A 23,632-nucleotide genomic window follows, 5' to 3' on the forward strand; every position below is an offset into this window, starting at 1 on the left:
AGCCACCTTCTTCTCTTTCCCTCCCTTTCCCCCCCTTTCGTTGGGCTTCCCCTCCCCATATCCCCCCCTTGGTGTCCAGTCCTCCCCCCCTTTTCCTTCTCCCGACATCATCCCCCCCCCACACCTCACATCCTCAATGCCTCTCTGAACAACATATAGGAAGAGCGCGGGAGGAGGAGGAGGAGGAGGAGACCCGGGGAGGCAAAGAGAGAGAGAAGAAGATGAGGATTATTTGCAGACAGCTTGTCTTGTTGTTTTCTGGATTTTGGGGACTTGCAATGGGCGCTTTTCCTAGCAGCGTGCAAATCGGTAAGCGCTGCATTGGGCTGGCGGTGGGGTGGTGGAGTGGGGGGGGGGGGGGGAGAGCGTTGAACCCGGCGGAATGGGGGGGGGAGAGAAAGTGGAGGGGCAACTCCGATCCCCGGCCGCAGAAAGAAGGGTGGTGGTGGGGAGAGATCGGGTGTCCTCGAGTGCCCCTTTCCCCATCCCCTCACGTGCCTTGGTGAAGGCAGGGAGGCGAGGTGGGTTGGTGGGAGTGGGAGGGGGGGAGAGGGAAAGAGAGTGGTGGCTCTGCCTGTTATGGTCGCCAAGATGTATGTGTATAATGTGTGTTCAAACTTGGGAAGATGCTCCCACCACCTCTGAGATGCACCGTTTCTCCAAGATCCTCCGTGCGAACCTCCTCTTGATAGCCCAGCCTGCCCATTGCAGCAAGCTATTTGTTAAGCTGGAGGTGGTGTTGGGTAGTCTTGGGTACTGTTACTTTGAAAACTTGCCTGTGCTTTCTTTGATTATTAAAATTATTATTATTTATTTCTCCCTAGTATCTCTATCCCACTTGTCTCTGCCCCCTTTCAGTTGTCTTCAGGTTTTTTCCTCCCCTCCTTCTTTGCATGGGACTCAGCCCTTGAATCCCTTCCAGTTCCAGCTAAACCACTGCATCATTTCTCGTGCACTCCTAAAGATGCTGTTAATAAGGCTAAGCAACTTCCTGCCTGCCCAGAGGCTGCAGAAGAGGAAAGTTCTTGATGTTCTCTTCCCACCCACCCCTCAAAAAACCCTTCTTACCCATTCCTAGTGTCAGCCCATAAAAAGGGAATGGTGTATCTCCGAGTGCAAGAGTGCACTTAAAAACCTTTGCCTGTACAGTATTTGGAGAGCTCTGTTCTCTTTAATCTGCCTGCTGCTTTAGATGCGGAGGGTCAATTTAGACCATTCACGTAGATGAGAGAGGTAAATGGTTTCAAAGGTCATTCTCGTCCTAGCGGATACGTAAAGAAAGGAGAAATGGGGAGGTTTGAAAATGGAAAGGGGGAGGGGATTCAAAACCCTACCAGAAACTGGGATTCTTAAAAGTCTCCCAAGCTTTGAGTCTTTATGCATGTGAATTTTATGATTAATAGGAAATCTACTTACAAAGGCTGGTGTAAAAATAACGGGTGCATTTTCCTCTTTTTCTATTGTTTATTTGCTGATAGGTGGTCTCTTCATCAGAAACACAGATCAGGAATATACTGCTTTCCGATTAGCAATTTTCCTCCACAACACCAGCCCCAATGCATCTGAAGCACCTTTTAATTTGGTTCCTCACGTAGACAACATCGAAACAGCAAATAGCTTCGCTGTAACAAATGCCTGTAAGTAAAATAATAGTTTCTCTAAAGTTGTGATCACATGATAGTCAAATGAAGACACTGTGTAGTTACATCCCTTAGGGGTGAAAAAACAACAAGGGCAACAGCAAACCCTTGAATTTTTAAGTCCCGTGTCACGGATGCATTGGAAACCCAGTTACTTTTGTGTAGTTGGTGAGATCCTTGAAGCTGACTTGTATTGAATAACTGGATATGGCATTTACTTTAAGTGTTATTACTGTAGTTTCTTACTTTTGGGTTTCTATGGTGATGCGTTTTGTAGTTCTTTTTTAAAAACACGAATGTCTTGATCAATTTAGCAGCCTCCACAATCTTTCCTGTATGCCAACAAGATGTGGCATCCTTGACTGTGTTTGGAAAGTAGCTCTGATATTTGCAATCAGGAGTGTTTTCTAATCGCTGAGAGCAGAGAGGGAGGCTGCGAGAGCAATGATGTGCATGGTTATATATTGGAGTGACTTGTCACTGCAGTTGGTCTGGTGATGTCACTTGTGGCTGCCCTGCTCCTATATTCTGGGTTGTAAATGTCTCTTATTATCTTGTAATGCATACATCCTCTGGATATGTCTCCATACATCCATACATTGGTGTCAAGTCAAGTTAATGTCTGATCTACTTGAGTGAACACATAACTGGAATTATGCCTCTGTGTGTATATATATGCACTTATGTACGTGGACTTGTTTAAAGAGGAAGGATGCACTTAAATTTGAGGGTTTTTTAAAAGGGGATGATTCTAAAGACTATATTGGATGTATCCCAGCTTGCTAAAAATATTTGTGATGTTTTTCTATAAAAGGTATATAAATATACAAGATATATTTGAAATTTAGGATAGAAGCCAGCCATAAGTGGACTGTAAACCTGCAATACTACAACAGATAAGGCATGTTGAGTTCTCCCTTTTCTTCTACACTTAAGAAAAGGGTTTCAGATTCTATTTTCTCAAAGGATAGATGATCTATAAACAAGAAGTTTCAGGTGCTGTTTCTTTCATGGCCTTAAAAATAGGAATGTGCTGCCTAAGGTTTTTAAAAGCACATTCCTTGCGTTGTTTTCAAATGGAGCTTTGGCGCTTTAATATGTAACACACTGTTTTGCATCAAAATATCAACATGAGAGTCTTAACCCAGTTCCAAAGAGGAACTGTAGGACAACTGCCAAATGAAATGGAACAGTTATTTTAGGTTCTACCTGATCTTATAAGGAAGCTTCCAAAATTAAGAAAGTTTTGGTCTCTTCATCTTCAGATGGTTTTATGCTAAATGCCTCTGCTGCATGACATGTGAATTATTATAGTATATACTGTATTGTAGGAAGGGATTTTTCCAAGATGTTTCTGAGGGAGAAGGGTTGCAATATTCTGAATGGTTTTTAGGCAATGGATATTGAGTTTCATAACTGGAATTCATACAGCATGTTGAAGTGCTCTCAACCAATAAGTTGCAGAAACTCTTCCTATGTAACCCTCTATAATTTTAGAGAGTATATCCTGTAGTACTATAGAACATTTTTCCTGTATCCTATAGTGTATGTATGTGTGTGTGTGTGTGTAAGGAAAGATTTGCATTTATTTAGGGATTATATATCTTAAAGTTAAGATTAAAAGTTATTTTCTCTTGGGTTATATGATTTTTAAAATTTATTGTTGCTATACTTTTTTGTCATCTATCATATTATGTCAATAAATACCTTTCAATAATGCATAGATGATAAATTGTGTCACAGATAGAAAATATTGGATAGAAAAATCTGCATAATTTACATGTGCTCTTTCAGACTATATACAAGTTATCATTCCTGTTACATTTTTTAAAAAAATCTCAAAGTTGTACCCTTTGGGTGCAATGTCAGTGAAATGAAATCCTATTTATTTTAGTAGAAGGTATATCTGCACAAGTTTCATATTCCTCTTCAAATGGATTGAAATTGCATTGGCTATCTTATATATATTATGGTACATATTGGGTACATATTTTAAGAATTGGTTTTTGAAGAGGGAACAGAATATTTCAATGTTATATTAAATATTCCCTCTTAATGAAGTAAGGGTGAACGGTCTAACAAATGAATGAACATATTGCATGTCCCTGAAGCTACACAAGAGCAGAATCCTGCAAAAATCAATTGTCTGATAGCTGGAGGACATCGGTTTCCATGTGATTGCATTAGCTGGGTTGACAGAGGCTTCCAAAGCACAGATGTGTGATATGTTCTAACCTAATTAAAAATATTTATGGAAAAAATGCACTAATACTGTGGCAAGCATGTACAGTATAATAACCAATCTGACTCTTTGTCAAACATAATTTTGGATTGACTTGTGTGCAGGGGAAAAAAAGGAGAAAATTAACAGAAATTCTGATGAAATGCATAAGTGTGCCTCTTTGTGTGTGTGTGTGTCCTTGTATAGTAGTTCTAAAAAAACAATCTGTATAAAAGTCTGTCAGCTGACAGCTGTTGTTGTGAGTTGCCCCGAGTCTTCGGAGAGGGGCGGCATACAAATCTAATAAATTATTATTATTATTATTAATTATTATTATTGGACATAAATGAATATTGATATAAAAATCAAACCTCAAAGATTTAAGACGTGGTCACTTAAGTTTTATTTCATTTTCTTTTGAAGGGGTTATTTATTGAAGCTGCACTGTCTGGGAGCATTTTGGGAATTAAAGGCAATAAACAAAGCACAGAGAGATAGATGTGTGTCAAAAGATGAATTTACACAAATAAGGAATGATCCTGTAGGAACCAAGTAAATTTCCCACTCTGATACATTAGTTTGCTTTTGTAACTACAATATTTGTTTCGCTCTGTATAAATTTCATGTTCATTCTAATTTTATTTTCTCCAGATCCCACAGATATAGGAAAAGCAAATGATTAGAGCATACAGATTCCATTGTGGTTCAATGAATATGACATTATTTATGTTAGCATAGTTCACCTTTCTTCCTGTTATGTGTTAGGCTTTTCATAGATTGCTCGTGTTTTCTTGCAGTTGGGAGAAAAGTGTGCTTAAAGAAATAGGGTCTAACTGAATAGGGACATAAACAAGTTCATCACTAGACTATCGTAAAGCTTATATCTGTACCTTTAAGAAGAGGACTATAAGTTGACTAAAATGCTTTTTGTGGTGATGTTAATACTCTGAATGTATGCACAGGAATACATTCTACTATTATAGAAACATAGAAACATAGAAGACTGACGGCAGAAAAAGACCTCATGGTCCATCTAGTCTGCCCTTATACTATTTCCTGTATTTTATCTTACAATGGATATATGTTTATCCCAGGCATGTTTAAATTCAGTTACTGTGGATTTACCAACCTTGTCTGCTGGAAGTTTGTTCCAAGGATCTACTACTCTTTCAGTAAAATAATATTTTCTCATGTTGCCTTTGATCTTTCCCCCAACTAACTTCAGATTGTGTCCCCTTGTTCTTGTGTTCACTTTCCTATTAAAAACACTTCCCTCCTGAACCTTATTAACCCTTTAACATATTTAAATGTTTCAGTCATGTCCCCCCTTTTCCTTCTGTCCTCCAGACTATACAGATTGAGTTCATTAAGTCTTTCCTGATACGTTTTATGCATAAGACCTTCTACTATTATGATAGAATTCAGCACACTTTAAAAACGTGGGATATGTGTGTGAATGTATGTTTTACCATACCAACATATGTGTAGTAAGCAAGCTTTTGCACATATCTGAGAACATTTCTTTTCAAAATAGGCAATTAATGGGAAACACATTGCAATATTGCAATACTATTCTCAAATTTCTTTTGCACAACAGAGGACAAAGCCAAGTTAGGGAGGATAACTCTAAAATTAGATTGTCACATTGTCTCACTCTGTAAACATGGTCCTTTTCATCTGAAAATAATTATATGTCCTTAGGCTGTCTTATAGGTATATACTACAGCTACATACACAATTGGTTGTATTTCTTTTCAATCAGCTTCTCTTAGCTTCTTTTTAATCAGATTTGTCTGAAGCCTCCTGCATGCAAATTATGGGAGATGGATTTCTTGGGAATTTCTGAGATAATGCTAGCTAGGTTATGCTTTATGGAGATTGTAGAAACCAATGGATTAATTCCAAAACTTAGCAGACGTTCACAACTTACAGTATCTTTTATAATCAAGGCATTATTAATCGTAGCTGTGCGATGAACAAATAATTTGCTGTTATACATTACTCTGTTGCACCAAGGTGTTTAGATCAGTTTACTCCCCACTGTTTGGTTTGCATTTAATGCTGCTAATCAGCAGTATGATTGATGACTGGAAGCACTGTAATGGCTCCTGATCCTGCATTGGCTTGAACAGTTTGGAGATAATTATGATTAGCATTCAATTTGCACTGGAGTCATTGGTGACAATATCATCAAATTATTTTTTTATATTTGCTTCCTACTATGACTTGTAATTACATTTTACAAGTTAACTTATGTGTTGTGGGATATTACTTCTTTTCCACTCTTCCACTATTTTGTGATTGGACAGAATTTACATTTTTAGTGTATTATCTGCTACAGAAGACTATGTATGTCCACACCAACTAATAAATGCATGGATTTATTCTGATTCCTGCAATGCTAAGATAGTGTAAAAGGGTTTTCTGGAATTACTTGGCTCTTTTCTTGGTGTTATTTACAAATGCATTGGTGTCAATATTTAAGATACTCCTGTTCATTCAAAGCTATTTAGATGCATACCTGAAAAGATAATGCCTGAAGGTGATAGGAAAGTATCCCCAGACCAGAAATGGGCTCCTTCCAGTTTAGACCAGTTTGGTAGTAACTTGGTATTGTGGGTCGTTGTACTCGGCAGCAACCCAGGCCTCCCGTGCCCCCAAGCTGGTTCTCTTGGCAGTGCCATAGGCACCGACATTATTATTATTGTTATTGTTATTGTTGTTAATTAGACTTGTATGCCGCCCCTCTCCGAAGACTCAGGGCAGCTCACAACAATGATAAACAGTGTACAAATCCAATATTTAAAAAACAATTTAGAAATCCTTGTAATAAAATAATCACACATTTTATTTTTTTGTTTCTGGGCATGCGCAGAAGCTTTTTAAAATTGTACTGAGCATGCTCAGTGGGTCATTTCCGAAAAGTGGTGCATGCACACAAAATGTTGCGATGTGAACTGGTAGGGAAGGTAAGTAGAACCCACCCCTGCCCCAAATATTATCATGCAGGGACTTTTCTCAGAATGAGCAGTCAAAGGTAGATTGTAATATATCTGTACTGTATATCTATTATACCTGTCTAGCTATCTATCATATCAATCTATCATCTATCTATCTCAACTTGCAGTCGTGTGAATATTGCATCTTTGTAATGTGTGCATTTTTTCAATCTTCATCTGGAAGAAATGGCTGATTTAATAAGTTATCCTTAACTTATCAGAGCAGCTGCATTTTCCCCCAGGTTCATGCAGAAGCCTGAATAAAGACATTGCTGCTTTAAAGAATAGCTGCACTAATGCACTTGCAATGTTCTATAGAGAAAAAATAAAGTTTCCCCAAACTTAGAAGTAATCATCATACATTATTTTCCAAAGTAATTTTCAAGTAAGCAAATGTATGAATCTTGTAGAGCAATCAACACAGCTTCCAAATATTACCCTCATGTTCAAATGCATTTCACAAACTTATATGGAATATTTCTTAATTTCTTTGTGTACTGATTGCATTCTAAAGTGACCATTTTATGATCTCCACACCCACCAACCCCCCCAAACCAACAGTTAATATCAGTGACTGATTATGTACCTTTAGGTTTGTGTTAACTGTCGAAGAACAATATATTTTTTTCCAGGAAAAATCCGTCCCCAAGGTGATGCTTCAGCTTTGACAGTGGTGCACTCATTGCTGCTATAATTAAGTCCACACACCTTGCTCCTGGATTATCCTCTTCATTTTATCTTTCCAGCATTGTAGATTTCTCCAGAGAACCTGTGATCTTTGGATAATGTATCTAACCCACGAGACTTTGATTGGTTGCCGGTGTCTTGAGTGAAAACTCTAGGTTTTCTGGAGTTGTCCAATGCTAAAATTCAAAATTATCAATATACTTTCCAGCCTGCTTCCTGGAAGCCAAACTTCCATTTGCATAGTGCAGTGATGGTGAACCTATGGCACGGGTGCCATAGGTGGCATGCGGAGCTATAATTTGCTGGCACGCGAGCTGTTGCCCTAGCTCAGCTGCAGCGTGCTTGTATGTGCTGGTCAGCTGATTTTTGGCTCAGATAGATAATAACAACAACAACAACAACAACAACAATAATAATAATAATAATTTATTAGATTTGTATGCCGCCCCTCTCCGAAGACTTGGGGCGGCTCACAACAATGATAAAAAACAATATTATAGTGAACAAATCTAATATTAAAAAGAAGTATATAAAACCCTATCATATTTAAAACCAAACAACACATACATACCAAACATAAAATATAAAGAGCCTGGGGGAAAGGTGTCTCAACTCCCCCATGCCTGGCGGTATAGATGGGTCTTGAGCAATTTATGAAAGACAAGGAGGGTGGGGGCAGTTCTAATCTCCGGGGGGAGTTGATTCCAGAGGGCCGGGGCCGCCACAGAGGAGGCTCTTCCCCTGGGGCCCGCCAGACGACATTGTTTAGTCGACGGGACCCGGAGAAGTCCAACTCTGTGGGACCTTATCGGTCCCTGGGATGCAGTGGGAAGGAATTTTTGGTTTCCAGAAAGCCTTCAGAGAGATGGGGGAGGGCATTTTTACCTTCCCCCAGCTCCAGGGAAGCCTTTGGAGCCTGGGGAGGGCAAAACATGAGCCTACTGGGCCCACCAGAAGTTAGGAAACAGGCTTTTTTTGGCCTTCAGAGGGCAGGAGAAGCTGTTTTCACCCTCCCAAGGCATTGAATTATGAGTGAGGTTCGCCATCACTGACATAGTGTATCACTGAAAAAACATAGCCTGTATCTTGTGATCTTTGTAGATACAGCATATTCCAGGATCTGAATATTTCTAAGGCCTTCATTGTTGCTGTACTATGTGCTGGTCTGCAGCATATTTCTTGTGTGCTGGCTCCATTCAATTGTAAAGGATAGAAGCTATTCATTTGTTCACTTTATTTATTGTCAGTTCTAAGGCTGGTGTTATAGCTGTTTATTAATTAGTCTTCTTTATATCTACACTTAGTCCTGGTGTGCTTACTTGGCTTCATTGCTATGACTGGAGATTGTTTGTACAATCAATTACCAAAACAACTCATAAAATAAAAACAAAGTATAACATGCTCTCCATGTTCACATGACAATAGCTCTGTTGAACAACACTGTTTTAACTAGTAAAAGCCACAGTAGTGCAGTGGTTAGAATGCAGTACTGCAACTAATTCTTCTGATTGCCAGCTGCCAGCAGTTTGGCAGTTCGAGTCTCACCGGCTCAAGATTGATTCAGCCTTCTGAGGGCAGTAAAATGAGGATCCAGATCATTATGGGCAATATACTGACTTTATAAACCAGTGTTTCCCAACCTTGGCAACTTGAAGATATCTGGACTTCAACTCCCAGAAGTCCCCAGACAGCATTTGCTGGCTGGGGACTTCTGGGAGTTGAAGTCCAGATACTGTATCTTCAAGTTGCCAAGGTTGGGAAACACTGCTATAAACCACTTAGAGAGGGCTGGAAAGCACAGTGAAGCCTATATAAGTCTAAGTGCTGTTGCTGTTCCTAATTTTCTAAAGATAAAGATCAGGCTACAGCTATACCAGTTTGGAGAAGCTATTACAACAAGAAGAGTCACACTGTTCCCACAATAATTCATTGAATGTAATGTGGTTGATTACCCTTTCAAAAAAACAAACTGGCTTTATTTGAAGAACAGGGTTTCCCAAACTGTAACGGTGTGAAGACTTTTTTTTATGTTGTTATAAAAAAATCCCCCTTTCCCAAAGTTTCATTGAATTATTTTCATTGTTCATTTGGGTTCATTTTGGTGTTTGGATTTCAGAGTAAGTGTATATGTTAAGATTGGCTTAGGAACCCCTCTTTTAAAGGTTCTAGGGATCAAGCCATATTTTATAGTTTTGACTCGTAACCATATATCAATCAGAATAGATTGAAAAAACCAAGAAAGTCAAATTGCCTTTTGGCAAAGCACACTTGGGTCTTCCTGGAGAAGTGTTTTAGACAATTTTGCCATGCTACCTACTAACTACTTGAACCTATAGGTTCCTTTTTCAAGAGTTTTGGACCTAAAAGTGAAATTCGAACAATTATAATATCCTGCATTCGTTCAGTAATTCATTCGTATTTCAGTAATGCAACTTAAAAGGTGAAACTTAATATTTGAGAAATACTCATAACATGCAAGGCAAGATAGTTCAAGCCATGATTTATTTATTTATTTTATTTATTTATTCAATTTTTATGCCGCCCTTCTCCTTAGACTCAGGGCGGCTTACAACATGTTAGCAATAGCACTTTTTAACAGAGCCAGCATATTGCCCCCACAATCCAGGTCCTCATTTTACCCACCTCAGAAGGATGGAAGGCTGAGTCAACCTTGAGCCGGTGATGAGATTTGAACTGCTGACCTACAGATCTACAGTCAGCTTCAGTGGCCTGCAGTACAGCACTCTACCTGCTGCGCCACCCCAGCTCCTGTTTTGCCATAAATGTGATGGTTATGGGGTACAGATCATGAAAACCCCAAATCTACCATCTCAGAAAATCAGAATATTACATGTGATTAATAAAACAAGGACTGTATATAGAACAATATCAGACCTCTGAAAAGTATAAGCATGCATATGTACTTTTGCATCTCATTTGGAAACCAAGGACACAGATTATGGAGGAAGAATGGAGAGACACAAACTGCAAGATGTTTGAGGTCCATTATAAAGTTTCCACAGTCTGTGTTGATTTGGGGAGCCATGTCATCTGCTGGTGTTGGCCCACTATACTTCATTAAGTCCAGGGTCAATGCAGCTGTTTACCAGGAGATTTTGGAGAATTCCATGCTTCTATCCACATGTGAGCTTTATGGGGATAGTGACTTAAATTTTCCAGCAAAACTTGGTACCTGCCCACACTGCCAAAAGCGCCAAAACCTGTTAAAAATGACCATGGGATTACTGTCCTTGATTGGCCAGAAAACTCTCCTGACCTGAACCCCATAGGGCATTGCCAAGAGAAAGATGAGAGGCGTGAGACCAAACAATGCAGAAGAGTTGAAGGTCACTATTGAAGCATCCTAGTCAGCAGTGCTACAGGCTGATAGTGTCCATGCCATGCCGCATTGAGATACTAATTGCCGCAGAACTGCAGAAAAAGCAATTGTTGCCAACCTGCCTTCCATTGAGGACCTGTATACTGCACAAGTCAAAAAGAGGGCGGGGAAAATATTTACTGACCCCTCACATCCTGGACACAAACTGTTTCAACTCCTACCTTCAAAACGTCGCTACAGAGCACTGCACACCAAGACAACTAGATACAAGAACAGTTTTTTTCCGAACGCCATCACTCTACTAAACAAATAATTCCCTCAACACTGTCAGACTTTCTACTAAATCTGCACTTCTATTCTACTAGTTTTTCTCATCATTCCTTTCACCGATTTCCTCCCAGGTTGACTGTATGGCTGTAACTTCTTGCTTATATCCTAAGATTTTTATTAATATTGTTTCTTCATTGCTTATTTGACCCCTATGACAATCATTAAGTGTCGTAACACAAGATTCTTGACAAATGTATACAGTATTTTATTTTATGTACGCTGAGAGCATATGCACCAAGACAAATTCCTTGTGTGTCCAATCACACTTGGCCAATAAAATTCTATTCTATTCTATTCTAAAAGGGGCCCAAACGAAGTACTGATTTTATTTTATTTTATTTATTATTTGGATTTGTATGCCGCCCCTCTCTGAAGACTCGGGGCGGCTCACAACAAGTGGAACAAATCATAAATAATCCGACTAAATTTAAAATATTTGAAGATTTGAAAAACCCCATATACTAACAGACACGCAGACAAGCATACCATGTATAAATTAAACATGCCCAGGGGGAGATGTTTCAGTTCCCCCATGCCTGATGGCAAAGGTGGGTTTTAAGGAGTTTACGGAAGGCAGGAAGAGTAGGGGCAGTTCTAATCTCCGGGGGGAGCTGGTTCCAGAGGGCCGGTGCCGCCACAGAGAAGGCTCTTCCCCTGGGGCCCGCCAACCGACATTGTTTAGTTGACGGGACCCGGAGAAGGCCCACTCTGTGGGACCTAATCGGTCGCTGGGATTCGTGCGGCAGGAGGCGGTCTCGGAGATATTTATACTTTTCAGAGGTCCAATATTGTTCTATGTACAATCCTTGTTTTATTGATCACATGTAATAGTCTAATTTTCTGAGATGCTGGATTTGGGGTTTTCACGAGCTATACCCCATCATCATCACATTTATGACAAATCATGGCTTGAACTATCTTGCCTTGCATGCTATGAGTATCTCTGATATATTAAGTTTCACCTTTTAAGTCGCATTACTGAAATAAATGAAAGTTTGCATGATATTCTAATTTTTTGAGTTTCACCTGTATCAGTATGTGGATAACATTTTTCTCTGTGTTATAATTCAAGGAAACGGTTGATGTTCTGCATCATTGTCTGGTTCTTGGCATAGATTAATATAGGTGCACAAACTGAAAGGTGTCTCAAGGTGACAGATGTTTGAAAACTGAATTGTTGGATTAACGTTATTGCAACTACTTTTCTTGCAGACAACTTGAAAACATAATCAGGTTTAGAATCCTCTAGTCATGTAATGGATCAGGGCCTGATATAGCAAACATTTAACTAACAACTGTTGTGAATGGCAGTTGATTTGGAGACATAAATAAATTAAATAAATTACATTATTTTAAAACTTTGATCTCCTTCCACTAGCAATGAACATAATAAACTAATTTGTCTATTCCCCCCCCCTCTTTTAATAATCACTGGTAATTGCAATTGGAATGTCAAATTAGACATATTATATATTGGAATATTTACTAATAAGTATATACAGTGTATTATGTAAATATACTATGTCAAATATAATATGTATATAAATATACATAAATATAATATGTATATTTAGCTGTATATGTTTGTGTATCATATACCTATGTCATATATCAAGTTATATAGGCCAATGAAGTTTAAATGCTTTTGTTTGTTTTTCAAAAATTAAATTGTAACCATGAATAACACTTTACGCACGAATCCCAGTGACCAGTTAGGTCCCACAGAGTAGGCCTTCTTCGGGTCCCGTCAACTAAACAATGTCGTTTGGCGGGACCCAGGGGAAGAGCCTTCTCTGTGGCGGCCCCGGCCCTCTGGAACCAACTCCCCCCAGAGATTAGAATAGCCCCCACCCTCCTTGCCTTTCGTAAGCTCCTTAAAACCCACCTCTGCCGTCAGGCATGGGGGAACTGAGATATTCTTTCCCCCTAGGCTTCTACAATTTATGTATGATATGTTTGTATGTATGATTGGTTTTATAATAAGGGTTTTTAGCTGTCTTAGTATTGGATTGTCGCATGTTGTTTTTTCCACTGTTGTTAGCCGCCCCGAGTCTATGGAGAGGAGTGGCATACAAATCCAATACATAAAAAATAAAAATAAATACTGTTAAGTTCTATTAGTCTTGCTTGGTCGGTATATTTTAACGAGATAGTATTCATTATATGTGATAAAGTTGGAGTTATTCTCTGGAGCTTTGATGATGGACCATCACTATTCGGTGTTCCTGAAAGCAGCAGGATATCAAGCCAATGCCTGAACTATACCTATTGGTTGCCCCAATTTATCTATTATATACAAAAGTTTACAAATCTCAAAATTGTAGGGATTTTTTTAGAAGCATCCATTGTCAATGTATTTTTTTAAAGCATGGGCAAAGAATTTTACCCCTGGTTGGAAGCTTCCTGCTGTATGAAAGATACAGCTCTGTCATTTCTGAATAGTTTGGATGCTGTTTTTAATTTTGTTTTTTTTTTCAATTTTCAAAGGTTCCTGATGTTGCTACCTAATCCTAAGAGTGCTTTTGAATTTTTTTTCATGTTGTCTTCAAGCTTCCTTTATTGTTAGAATATGATAAGGAGTTCTACTGCTGTTATTTATTTACTGGTTTTTTTTTAAAAAAAAAAATTCTCTCCTCTTTTCCATTCTCTGAAACTCAGCAGACTGTCCCTTCTTTTTTAGTTTCTTAAAGAAGAAGAGCTATTGATGGAATTTTCTTACCATGCGTTTCCTTGAGATTTAATTGCAGTTTAGGCTGACTAGGATGCCTCTGGAGATCATTGTGCAAGCAATAAAGAAATGAACACAAACACATTAGCCATTCATTAAGTACAAGAACATCAGGAGAATTTATCTGGAAATTTTTCGTTTGGGAAAAAAAAAGTCTGAATGAAATCTTTTTATGCCTTTTGATTAGCGTTATCTCATGCATCACTGACTGAAGCAAATAAGTGATTTGTTTATCTCACTAAAATTATGGAAAGTATAAGCAAACAAATCACTAGATCCATCTTCCTGGATTCTAATCCCTATCATTCCCCAACAAGCATATAAAATACTAGAAAATCTTTCCCCATGTTGGAGAAGACATGTTGGAGAGGATATTAAGTTATAGAAGAGTAGTTTATTATAGGCTGATACATTTTTTAATATAGACTTTTAGTATGGGTGCTTTGCTGTCTCTTTTTAATGCTTTTCACTTTGTTGTGCTGCTGAGTCATTGGCAAAAGAAAGCTTTATTTGCACCCTGCTGATTAGAGAAGATAGCTAAATTAATGGAGTGTATTATACTACATCCCTGGCTTGATGTAAGCTGATTCTGTCAGTGCAGAGAAAGGAAGTATCAGCTGGACTTGCACTTAAAATATATGTAACTAAACCTGCCTGCACTATGCCTGTGGACAAAAAAAATCCTAGAAGCTTGCTATAATGAATGTTGTTTTTGGACACTTTATTTTTCATTTTGTGCTGCAGGTACTAACTCAGCAGTTGCTCAGGAGCCCTTCACAATGTTAAATCTTGTTTGGAGTCATCATCTCACATTACAGTCTGTACGGACATGTCAATACGTAAAATGGAATTAAAATGGCCCAAAAGATATTTTCTATCTCTTCCAAATAACTTCTAGAAACTATGATGAGGGACAGAAACTGATCTGTGACACATAATCCCTAACCTTCAATGTATTATTTATTAAAATTACTTATACCATGTTTTCCCCAAAATAAAACCCAGTCTTATATATTTTTGAATGCTGAAATAAGCACTTGGCCTTATTGCCATGCACTCAAAAGCCTGATTAGGTTTATTATCAAGGTATCATGTCTTATTTTAGGGGAAACAGGGTAGATAGTGTCTTTCAGGCATCAATCTTTTCTGCATAGGTTGCAACAGAAATGTTCTTAAATCTATCTATCTATCTATCTATCTATCTATCTATCTATCTATCTATCTATCTATCTATCTATCTATCTATCTATCTTTCTATCTTTCTATCTATCTATCTATCTATCTATCTATCTATCTATCTATCTATCTTTCTATCATCTATCTATCTATCTATCTATCATCTATCTATCTATCATCTACCTATCTATCTATCTATCTATCTATCTATCTATCTATCTATCTATCTATCTATCTATCTATCTATCTATCATTGATAAACCTGTTGGCAATATTGTAATTCTCTTCTTTGGATTGCATCATTTGGTCCATTATTCAACCTTACCTAGATCATATAGAATCATCTTTTACTTCTAAAATGTTACCCATTCTTCCTAATTTTGTATCATGTGTATATATCTGTGATGGGTTGTAGTCCAGAATTGCAGGAGAGAGTGGCTAACCTCTGTTTCATTTGAATGAAATAATATTAATATAGAAATAATCTGAAAGTTTGTGAAAAACCAGAAATCAACATCCAGTTCTTGAACAAATACTATAAGACTTTTTAGCACATATACAGCAATGGAATTTGGCATAGAGAAATGTGCAACAACAGCAACTAATCAGGGTAAAATCATGGATGGTAATGGAACTGAAACTCCAAGTGAACAAACTATCAAAAGCCATCAGGATGAAACCTATATGTCCACAGAGTGACAAGACTGCTAACCCCAAACTTGAATTTTGGAAACAATATCAAAACCATCAATATCTGGACCATACTTGTGATATGATACACTGTTGGAATTATTTTTTAAATTTTTTAAATAAAAAAATAGTCTTTATTGAATAAATATTATAAAAAAGGATGAAAGTAAAGATATGTTGCTCAAAACAAAATAGAAAAACAATATAGACAAGGTAAAATAAGAAGGGGTAGAGTTTCTGTAACAGTGCATATTACCTATAAAGTAAGAGTACATTTGGTTTAGTTTGATAATTTAAAGCTTTCTCATTACATACGTAGGGTTGATTCTTATTAAGTTAGTCGATTGTATCAATTTCATTTCTATATAAATTTTCCTATTTTTTGGTTCAGTTTTGGTTGGGTTTTGGTTCAAGAGGAAGAGAAGGGAGGGAGAAGACAGTGTAGACTGAAAAACAAGAAAGAATTACATCCTCGTAATTTTAGTGCTATGTAAAAATGAATGCAGTGATTTACCAAGTCAAACAATCAAAGAAAAAAAAAGTATGTATTGACTAATTATACAAGAAACAGGCAAGAACAAACATGGATGCAAGTTAAAAATGAAAACCTACTGGATGTGCAAGAAGCCAAATATTAATATTGGAATAATGTAATAAAAACATGAGCAGAATACTGGCTAGGAAAATTAGTACATGATCAATTTCTATATAAGATCAAGGACGAAATGGATAAAGATTACAGCTGCAATATTTTTTTAAAAAAAAGAAATTGAAGGTTCAGTTTTGGTTGCTCAAGAGCAAACGATTTAAACTAATGCAATGAAAGCCAGAATTGATAAGTCGTCAAATGATTCAAAGTGCAGATTTTCCAAAGAAGCAGAAAAATTAGAAGATGTTATAATCGGTTTGTACAAGACATTTATACAAACTGATTACAAATGACGACATAACACAATGGCCAAAATGATTCACTGGAATATCTGTAAAAATTATCAGGTGCTAGTATTGAAAATCTGATGAGATTATATAGTTCAAAAACTAGTTGCAGGTTAAAATATTGTGGGATTACCAAATACAAACTGATAAAGTCTTGACTCATAAGACATCAGATTTAACTGTGGTTGAAAAGGAGAATGGATAATTGATGTGGTATCAAGCACAGAAAATCAAGGCAGTTCAAAGGATTTCAGGTTTATTGCATGCTAATATTCTCTACAAGAATCTGAACTACAGTTAAGGCAAATTGTCAGTAGATAAAGAGTCAAAGGAATTAAAGTAGGCAGATTGTGGCATAAACTGAATATATTGGTCCACATAGTTATCAGGATACTGGGTGCCATATCAAAAAATTTTGGACAGCACTTAATATGTATAATGACAAAATTTTCAAAAGGCAACATTTCTTGGATTTGCCCATATATTATATCAATGTATTTTACAACATCCTAGGTTCTTGGGAAGAACTAAATGCATATGAAGGCCAACACCATCTACGTTGTTGGCAGCTGAGATTTCACATTCTCTTGTATGTAATAAGAATGTATTAAACTTGTATGCTACCTGTCAGTGTATGCTACTTGTCAGCTACCTGTCATTGACTCTGAGTAGTTCACAACAAAGAAATTATAATAAGACTAATGCAATGTAAATATTAAATAAACAGATGGCAAATACAATGGAGTGGAAGAGATCTCACAAAAGTCAGACCTACATCACAAGACTTGATTTTGATTGCAAGAAAAGGAATTCATATTGAATTCAAATAAAAACATTCCAAACAATTGCAAACTTGGAAAGTCCTGTACATCCTTTAAACGAGAGTCCAGAGGAATATTTAAATTAGCAACCACCAGAAGAATTAGAAATTAATCTTAATAGTTTAGAAATACTTAGGATGGGAATGTAACTGCTTCACATGTATCCATGTAAATGTAAAAACTTGGTTAGCAATACATTTGTGTGTGATTTGAGATGTATTCATGGAAATTAAAAAAATTAAATGACATTAAACCAAGAAAATGTATTGCAGTATACCAATTGATCCCATCTATCTTGCTTTCTCTTGGTTGTCACCTTCAAAACGTATATCTACATCATTTCTCAGAAAGATTTCTTTGCAGTCACATTGTTGTAGTTGATTAATAAATGTAGCTCTTAACTTGAAAGGTGACTTGTTCAAAATGGATCTATATGATTTTGGCTTGGAAAGAAGCGAAATGTGCTGTGAAGGCAACTAAAGTAGATTAGATTTACTATTTATCTTCTCCAAGATAGATTAGCTTTTTTCAAATGAAATTAATGATGGCATATGCACTTGGGTATATTTTGGCCTAGAAATAAATCCAGTGGATATTAATCAGGCTTAGTTCCGAGTAGACAGAATTGTATATTTTCTTCCCAATTTTTTTTACCCAGTATGAATATCCTGTAATTTACATAAAAATCAGGTGAACTTTTGTTTACTTCTTTTAAAGCATTATAGAAACCAGTTGGGGAAATGAATTTTATTGAGAAATGTAGGAATGTGAGAATTTATTCAATATTTACTGATTTAGATTAAGCATATGATAAAGACTTGCATTCTGAAATTGAAAATTGTTGCTATATGTCTTAATGGTATACAATAGGAGTATAGCATGTGTGAAAATAAGCTGTATGTTTAGCTTGTTCAACACCAAGCACAAAGTAAGACAAGAATTTGTGATGTGTTTTTGATCATTCAGTGTAGTTATGCAAAGAATAAGAAATGCTCATGATGTTAGAATTATATTGTTTGAAGATAGGTGAATAGGTGAACCATTGCATCCACATGATGTCCTGATAGCCAAGAGCACAAATAACATGCAGCAAATGTCAGTTAGATTGTGTCAAAGATTATGGATTTGACATTGAGTGAATGACTGCAAATCATGCATACCTAGGATAAATTAATATGGGAGCATGAATGCCAAGGTGGACCTTGGCAAATTACTTATTGAAAATGGGAAATATAAATGGAGAAGTCATATTACAATGTGCCAAACATGTTTTCTTTCTTTTTTTAAAAAAAACTTATGGGATACTTTTATAATGTTTGTTGACAGAAGGATATGCTTATATCATTATGTGCACATCAGAATTGAAAATGTCAGGAGAAATCTAAAAATAACTTCAGTGCTGTGGGAATGATGTACTTATGTGTGGGATAAAGCTAGAGGTGGGAGGATGAAAAAAATGAGTCATAAATTTGGACTAAAAATGAGTGGTATGAAATAAATATGGTGAAGTGGTTTGGACATATATAGGAAGACTAAATAGGGAGCAAATTGTAAAACAAAAGATTGAAGGAAGAATGAATGAGTTGAGAGGAAGGCTAGTCATCCAATCAAGTAGTTCATTACTCCACAAGCAATATTATTATTATTATTATTATTATTATTATTATTATTATTATTTAGATTTGTATGCCGCCCCTCTCCGAAGACTCAGGGCGGCTCATAACAGTAATAAAAAACAGTATAATAATGAAACATATCTAATAATAAAATTACATAAAAAAACCCAACAATTAAAAACCATACAGCACATACATACCAAACATAAAATATAAGAAAGCCTGGGGGATATGTTTTAGTTCCCCCATGTCTGGCGATATATGTCCATTAATGTATCCATGAGCGTATTAATAGAAAGCAAACAAAATTTAGACAAAGCTAAAATGTGTTTATAAAACAAATTGATTAGAATCCATGATTGAGCTCCAAAAGGAGCAACCTATGTCTATGTTGTAATCTCTAAAATTATATAAAATTCAAAAACATTTAAAATTTACTAAAATGTGATAGAATCTAAAATGTAGTAAAATCATTAATTAAAAGCTTGCATGTTTTCGCCACAATAAGACCCTGTGTTATTATTATTTTTTTGAAGCACATGGCCTTATTGCCTTGCACTCAAATGCCCGATTGGGCTTATTATCAGGGGATGTCTTATTTTGGGGGAACAGGGTACAAGAAAAGAAATAATATAATCTGTTTTGTGGGAACTTGGGCCACTAAAATCCTGCAGAACTTCCATGCTGATGCACAAAGCTTGGACATATGTGCTGTAATAAAATGATCATTTATGAGCAGCATTTACGAGCCTAGGTTAAAATTGAGTAACCAGGATATTTGCTAATCAGAGGGAGGATCGATGGGGTTTCAGTATCTCTGTAAAAGGAGTAATGATGAAAAACACATTCTGTGGTTTCCACTTTCCAGAATCATGGGCAGAACCATCTAGTCAATGGTCCTTTTAAAATATTTGCTACTTAATACAGCAGAGTGAAGAGCATGACCTTGGTTAAGAAACAAAGCTTTCTGATGGATGGGTGTTTCTAGCTGTGTTAGATAGCCTGTAGCAGTGTATCTGTTGTGTGCTGATGACTACAAGGGTAGGGCCTTCTCAAGATCTGCTGATGCACTTTATCATTTATCCTTTGCTTCAGGATTTGTTTCACCTGATCATGCTCCATCTGAAGAACCAAGGGGAGAGAGAAGCCCAGATTTAGAACTTTAGATTCCTCAGTTTTAATCCAGGTAGCTTGAAGGTTGTCCTGGAAAATTAATGATGCTAAGCCTGGAGGGAAAAAGATAAACTTTAGCCAAAAGTTTAAGACTGCAAGATACACTTTTCTCTCAACTTTTATCCTACCTGTCTCCAGCCGTACATATGCATTTGAGACATAGTGTCACAGTTGTTAAAATGCAATGTTGCAGGTCAACTATGCTCACGGGTTGGAATTCAATTCTCACAGGGCTCAATGTTGACTCAGTCTCTCACCCTTCTGAGGTCAGCAGAATGAAGACCTAGACTGTTGGGGGAAATATGCTGACATTGTAAACCACTCAGCCAAACTTTTGTAAAGCACTAGGTGCTGTTGCTGTAGTGAAGTATCTGGAAAAGTGCTCTAATGATTTTGGACTGTATCCTCTCCAAGATGGAAAACCAAGAAGTCCCATAGAGCAATTAGGCAGGCTAGTGTCTTACACTGAAAAACCTTAAGTGTAGTTGAGACATAGCCTACTTTTTGGAATATAAGATTTATTTATCTATTATCTATCTATCTATCTATCTATCTATCTATCTATCTATCTATCTATCTATCTATCTATCTATCATCTATCCATCTATCCATCCATCAATCTAATCTAATCTAATCTAATCTAATCTAATCTAATCTAATCTATTAGATTTGTATGCCGCCCCTCTCGGTAGACTTGGGGCGGCTCACAACAACAATTCATGACAAATCTAATAATTTAAAAACCATTAAAACCCCATTATTAAAGCAGACATACACACAAATATACCATTCATAAATTGTATAGGCCCAGGGGAGATGTCTCAATTCCCCCATGCCTGATGGCAGAGGTGGGTTTTAAGGTGTTTACGAAAGGCAAGGAAGGTGGGGGCAGTTCTAATCTCTGGGGGGGCTGGTTCCAGAGAATTGGGGCTGCCACAGAGAAGGCTCTGCCCCTGGGACCCGCCAAACGACATTGTTTAGTCGACAGGACCCAGAGAAGGCCAACTCTGTGGGACCTAATCGGTTGCTGGGATTCGTGCGGCAGAAGGCGGTCTCATAGATACCCTGGTCCGGTGCCATGAAGGGCTTTATAGGTGATAAACAACACTGAATTGTGACCAGAAATTGATCGGCAACCAATGCAGACTGCAGAGTGTTGGTGTAACATGGGCATACCTTGGGAAGCCCGTGATTGCTCTCGCAGCTACATTCTGCACGATCTGAAGTTTCCGAACACTCTTCAAAGGTAGCCCCATGTAGAGAGCGTTACAGTAGTCGAATCTCGAGGTGATGAGGGCATGAGTGACTGTGAGCAGTGAGTCATTCCCCACCCCCCACCAAAACAGGGTGAAAATTTGGATGCACTTAATGTAACTCCACCCACCCATTGGCCTCTAGACTGTTTTCTGCCTCTGTGCATCACTGTTTTAGACCTGTTCTAGCCTGCGGGGATCACCACTATACATCGCTGTTGATCACCCTCTCCGCACAATGTGTTTTCAGCCTCTGCGCATTGCATTTTCAGTCTCCACATGCCTCTGGGCATCACATTTTCAGGTAGTTCCAGGTGGTGAGGATCAGCAGAATGAAAAAATTAAGGTTGGATCAGCAGATATTTGTCCTGTGGCAGAAGCTTATTCTCTCTGAACTTTCCTTGACAGTGGCATGCATAACCTAAATACTTGAAGCAGGTGATATGTTCTATTCCATGATCATTAATGGTCCATCAGGGGTGCTTTGGCCTTTTAAAAAAGGCCACAATCTTAGTTTCCCGATAGTTTATTGTTGGATGACATTGTTGCAGTACAGTATTTGGCCAGTGATTTCAGCACTTTTATAAAGCATGTTGTGTTCAGGAAAAAACTATATCAGTGATGGTGAACCTTTTTTTTCTCTGGTGCCGAAAGTGTGTGCATGCATGCTATCGCACATGCGTGAGTGTCCACACCCATAATTCAATGCCTGGGGAGGGTGAAAACAGCTTCCCCTGCCCCTCTGGAGGCTAGAAATGGCCTGTTTCCCAACTTCTGATGGGCCCAGTAGGCTCATGTTTCGCCTTCCCAGGGTGAGGTCCACATTAGATAGTTTAAGGTTGAAGCTACCCTGGAATTATTTCTATTAGGTATTATCAGGAAAATATACCAGAAAAATATTAAATATTTATTGTTACATATCGTGAGTGCAGCAAGAATCACCTAAGCACAAAAATGGAAGGATTCAAAAGTACCTGGAGATAAAGAGATAATTAAAAAATGTTTTGATTGTGCAGAAATGGATCGATTAACCATGTAATTGAATGATAAAAAAGATTTGGACTATTATTCTATCTGGACAATGTTGTATAAATGGATACATAAAAGGAAAGTAAATTCACAGAGAAAATTGGTTTATTATATAAGATTATGTGTACAGATATATGAACATGTAGTATACGGACAAGAATGTAAAGATATGGATGTTGACCCACTTGAAAACACGTACATTTATATTTGTATTAGTGTTTGTTTATATGTTCATGTTTCTTTTAATATAAATATTCAATAAAAATAATTTTAAATAAATCAAAACCCCCATTTTAGTTGTCCTTTGAAAAAGCACCTTTGGGTTAAGGCCGTGTATATTGTGTTCTGCCATATTTTTCTCCTTTCCTCACAATTTTGTGTATCGATGGGCTGGAGAGAATGACTGCTTGAAAGTCATATGGTGAGTTCCTACAGCTGATGGTGCAATCTGGATCCTACAGCTGATGGAGTGCAATCTGTATCGTTCCACTTCTTATCCAGCATCTTCACCACTACACCAGGCTGTGCCAATCTGGCTTCTCTTATGCATATATGAATACAGAAATGCATCATTCTGCATCTTTAAAGCAAAGTATATTCTCCATTAATTTGCAAACAACAATAACAAAATTGTTAGAAAATATTCATTTATATAATGAGACTATTCTTAGAAACCTACGAAGAAGAAATGTTTTGCTTTCTTTTCTTTGGCTAACACTTGGGTACAGTTATTTTCATCTGTCTTTTTTCACTGTCCTAGTACAACCCCATACATTTATTTCCATGGCACTTATGCCTGAATAATCTCCAATGTATTGTTTCCATTTGTTCCAGTGATTTTTTTTTAAAAAAATATTCTCAGTGCTTTATGATAAATCTGTCATTTTATGTTGAGCAGGCCTTGGGCTAATTGTGTAATCTAAGGAACATTAGAAACTATAACATATTTCTCCTTTCTTTTATTTTTTATATTTTGTACCCAGTTTTATAGTA

The 23,632-nt window shown here is 37.2% G+C and overlaps 1 protein-coding gene across 2 annotated transcripts in view; it reads left to right on the forward strand.

The window, feature by feature from the left end:
* Positions 1 to 221: 221 nt before the first annotated feature.
* The window catches only part of GRIA4 (glutamate ionotropic receptor AMPA type subunit 4), a 316,665-nt gene continuing 293,254 nt past the window's right edge, over positions 222 to 23,632 (forward strand). For both annotated transcript variants that reach the window (XM_070751668.1, XM_070751669.1), the window contains exons 1-2: positions 222 to 309; positions 1,479 to 1,637. In XM_070751668.1, the coding sequence (XP_070607769.1) occupies positions 222 to 309; positions 1,479 to 1,637 (247 nt within the window). The remainder of the gene's footprint in view (positions 310 to 1,478; positions 1,638 to 23,632) is intronic.

Source organism: Erythrolamprus reginae, chromosome 4 (genome assembly GCF_031021105.1).
Source record: "Erythrolamprus reginae isolate rEryReg1 chromosome 4, rEryReg1.hap1, whole genome shotgun sequence".
Classification (NCBI taxonomy): Eukaryota; Metazoa; Chordata; class Lepidosauria; order Squamata; family Dipsadidae; genus Erythrolamprus; species Erythrolamprus reginae.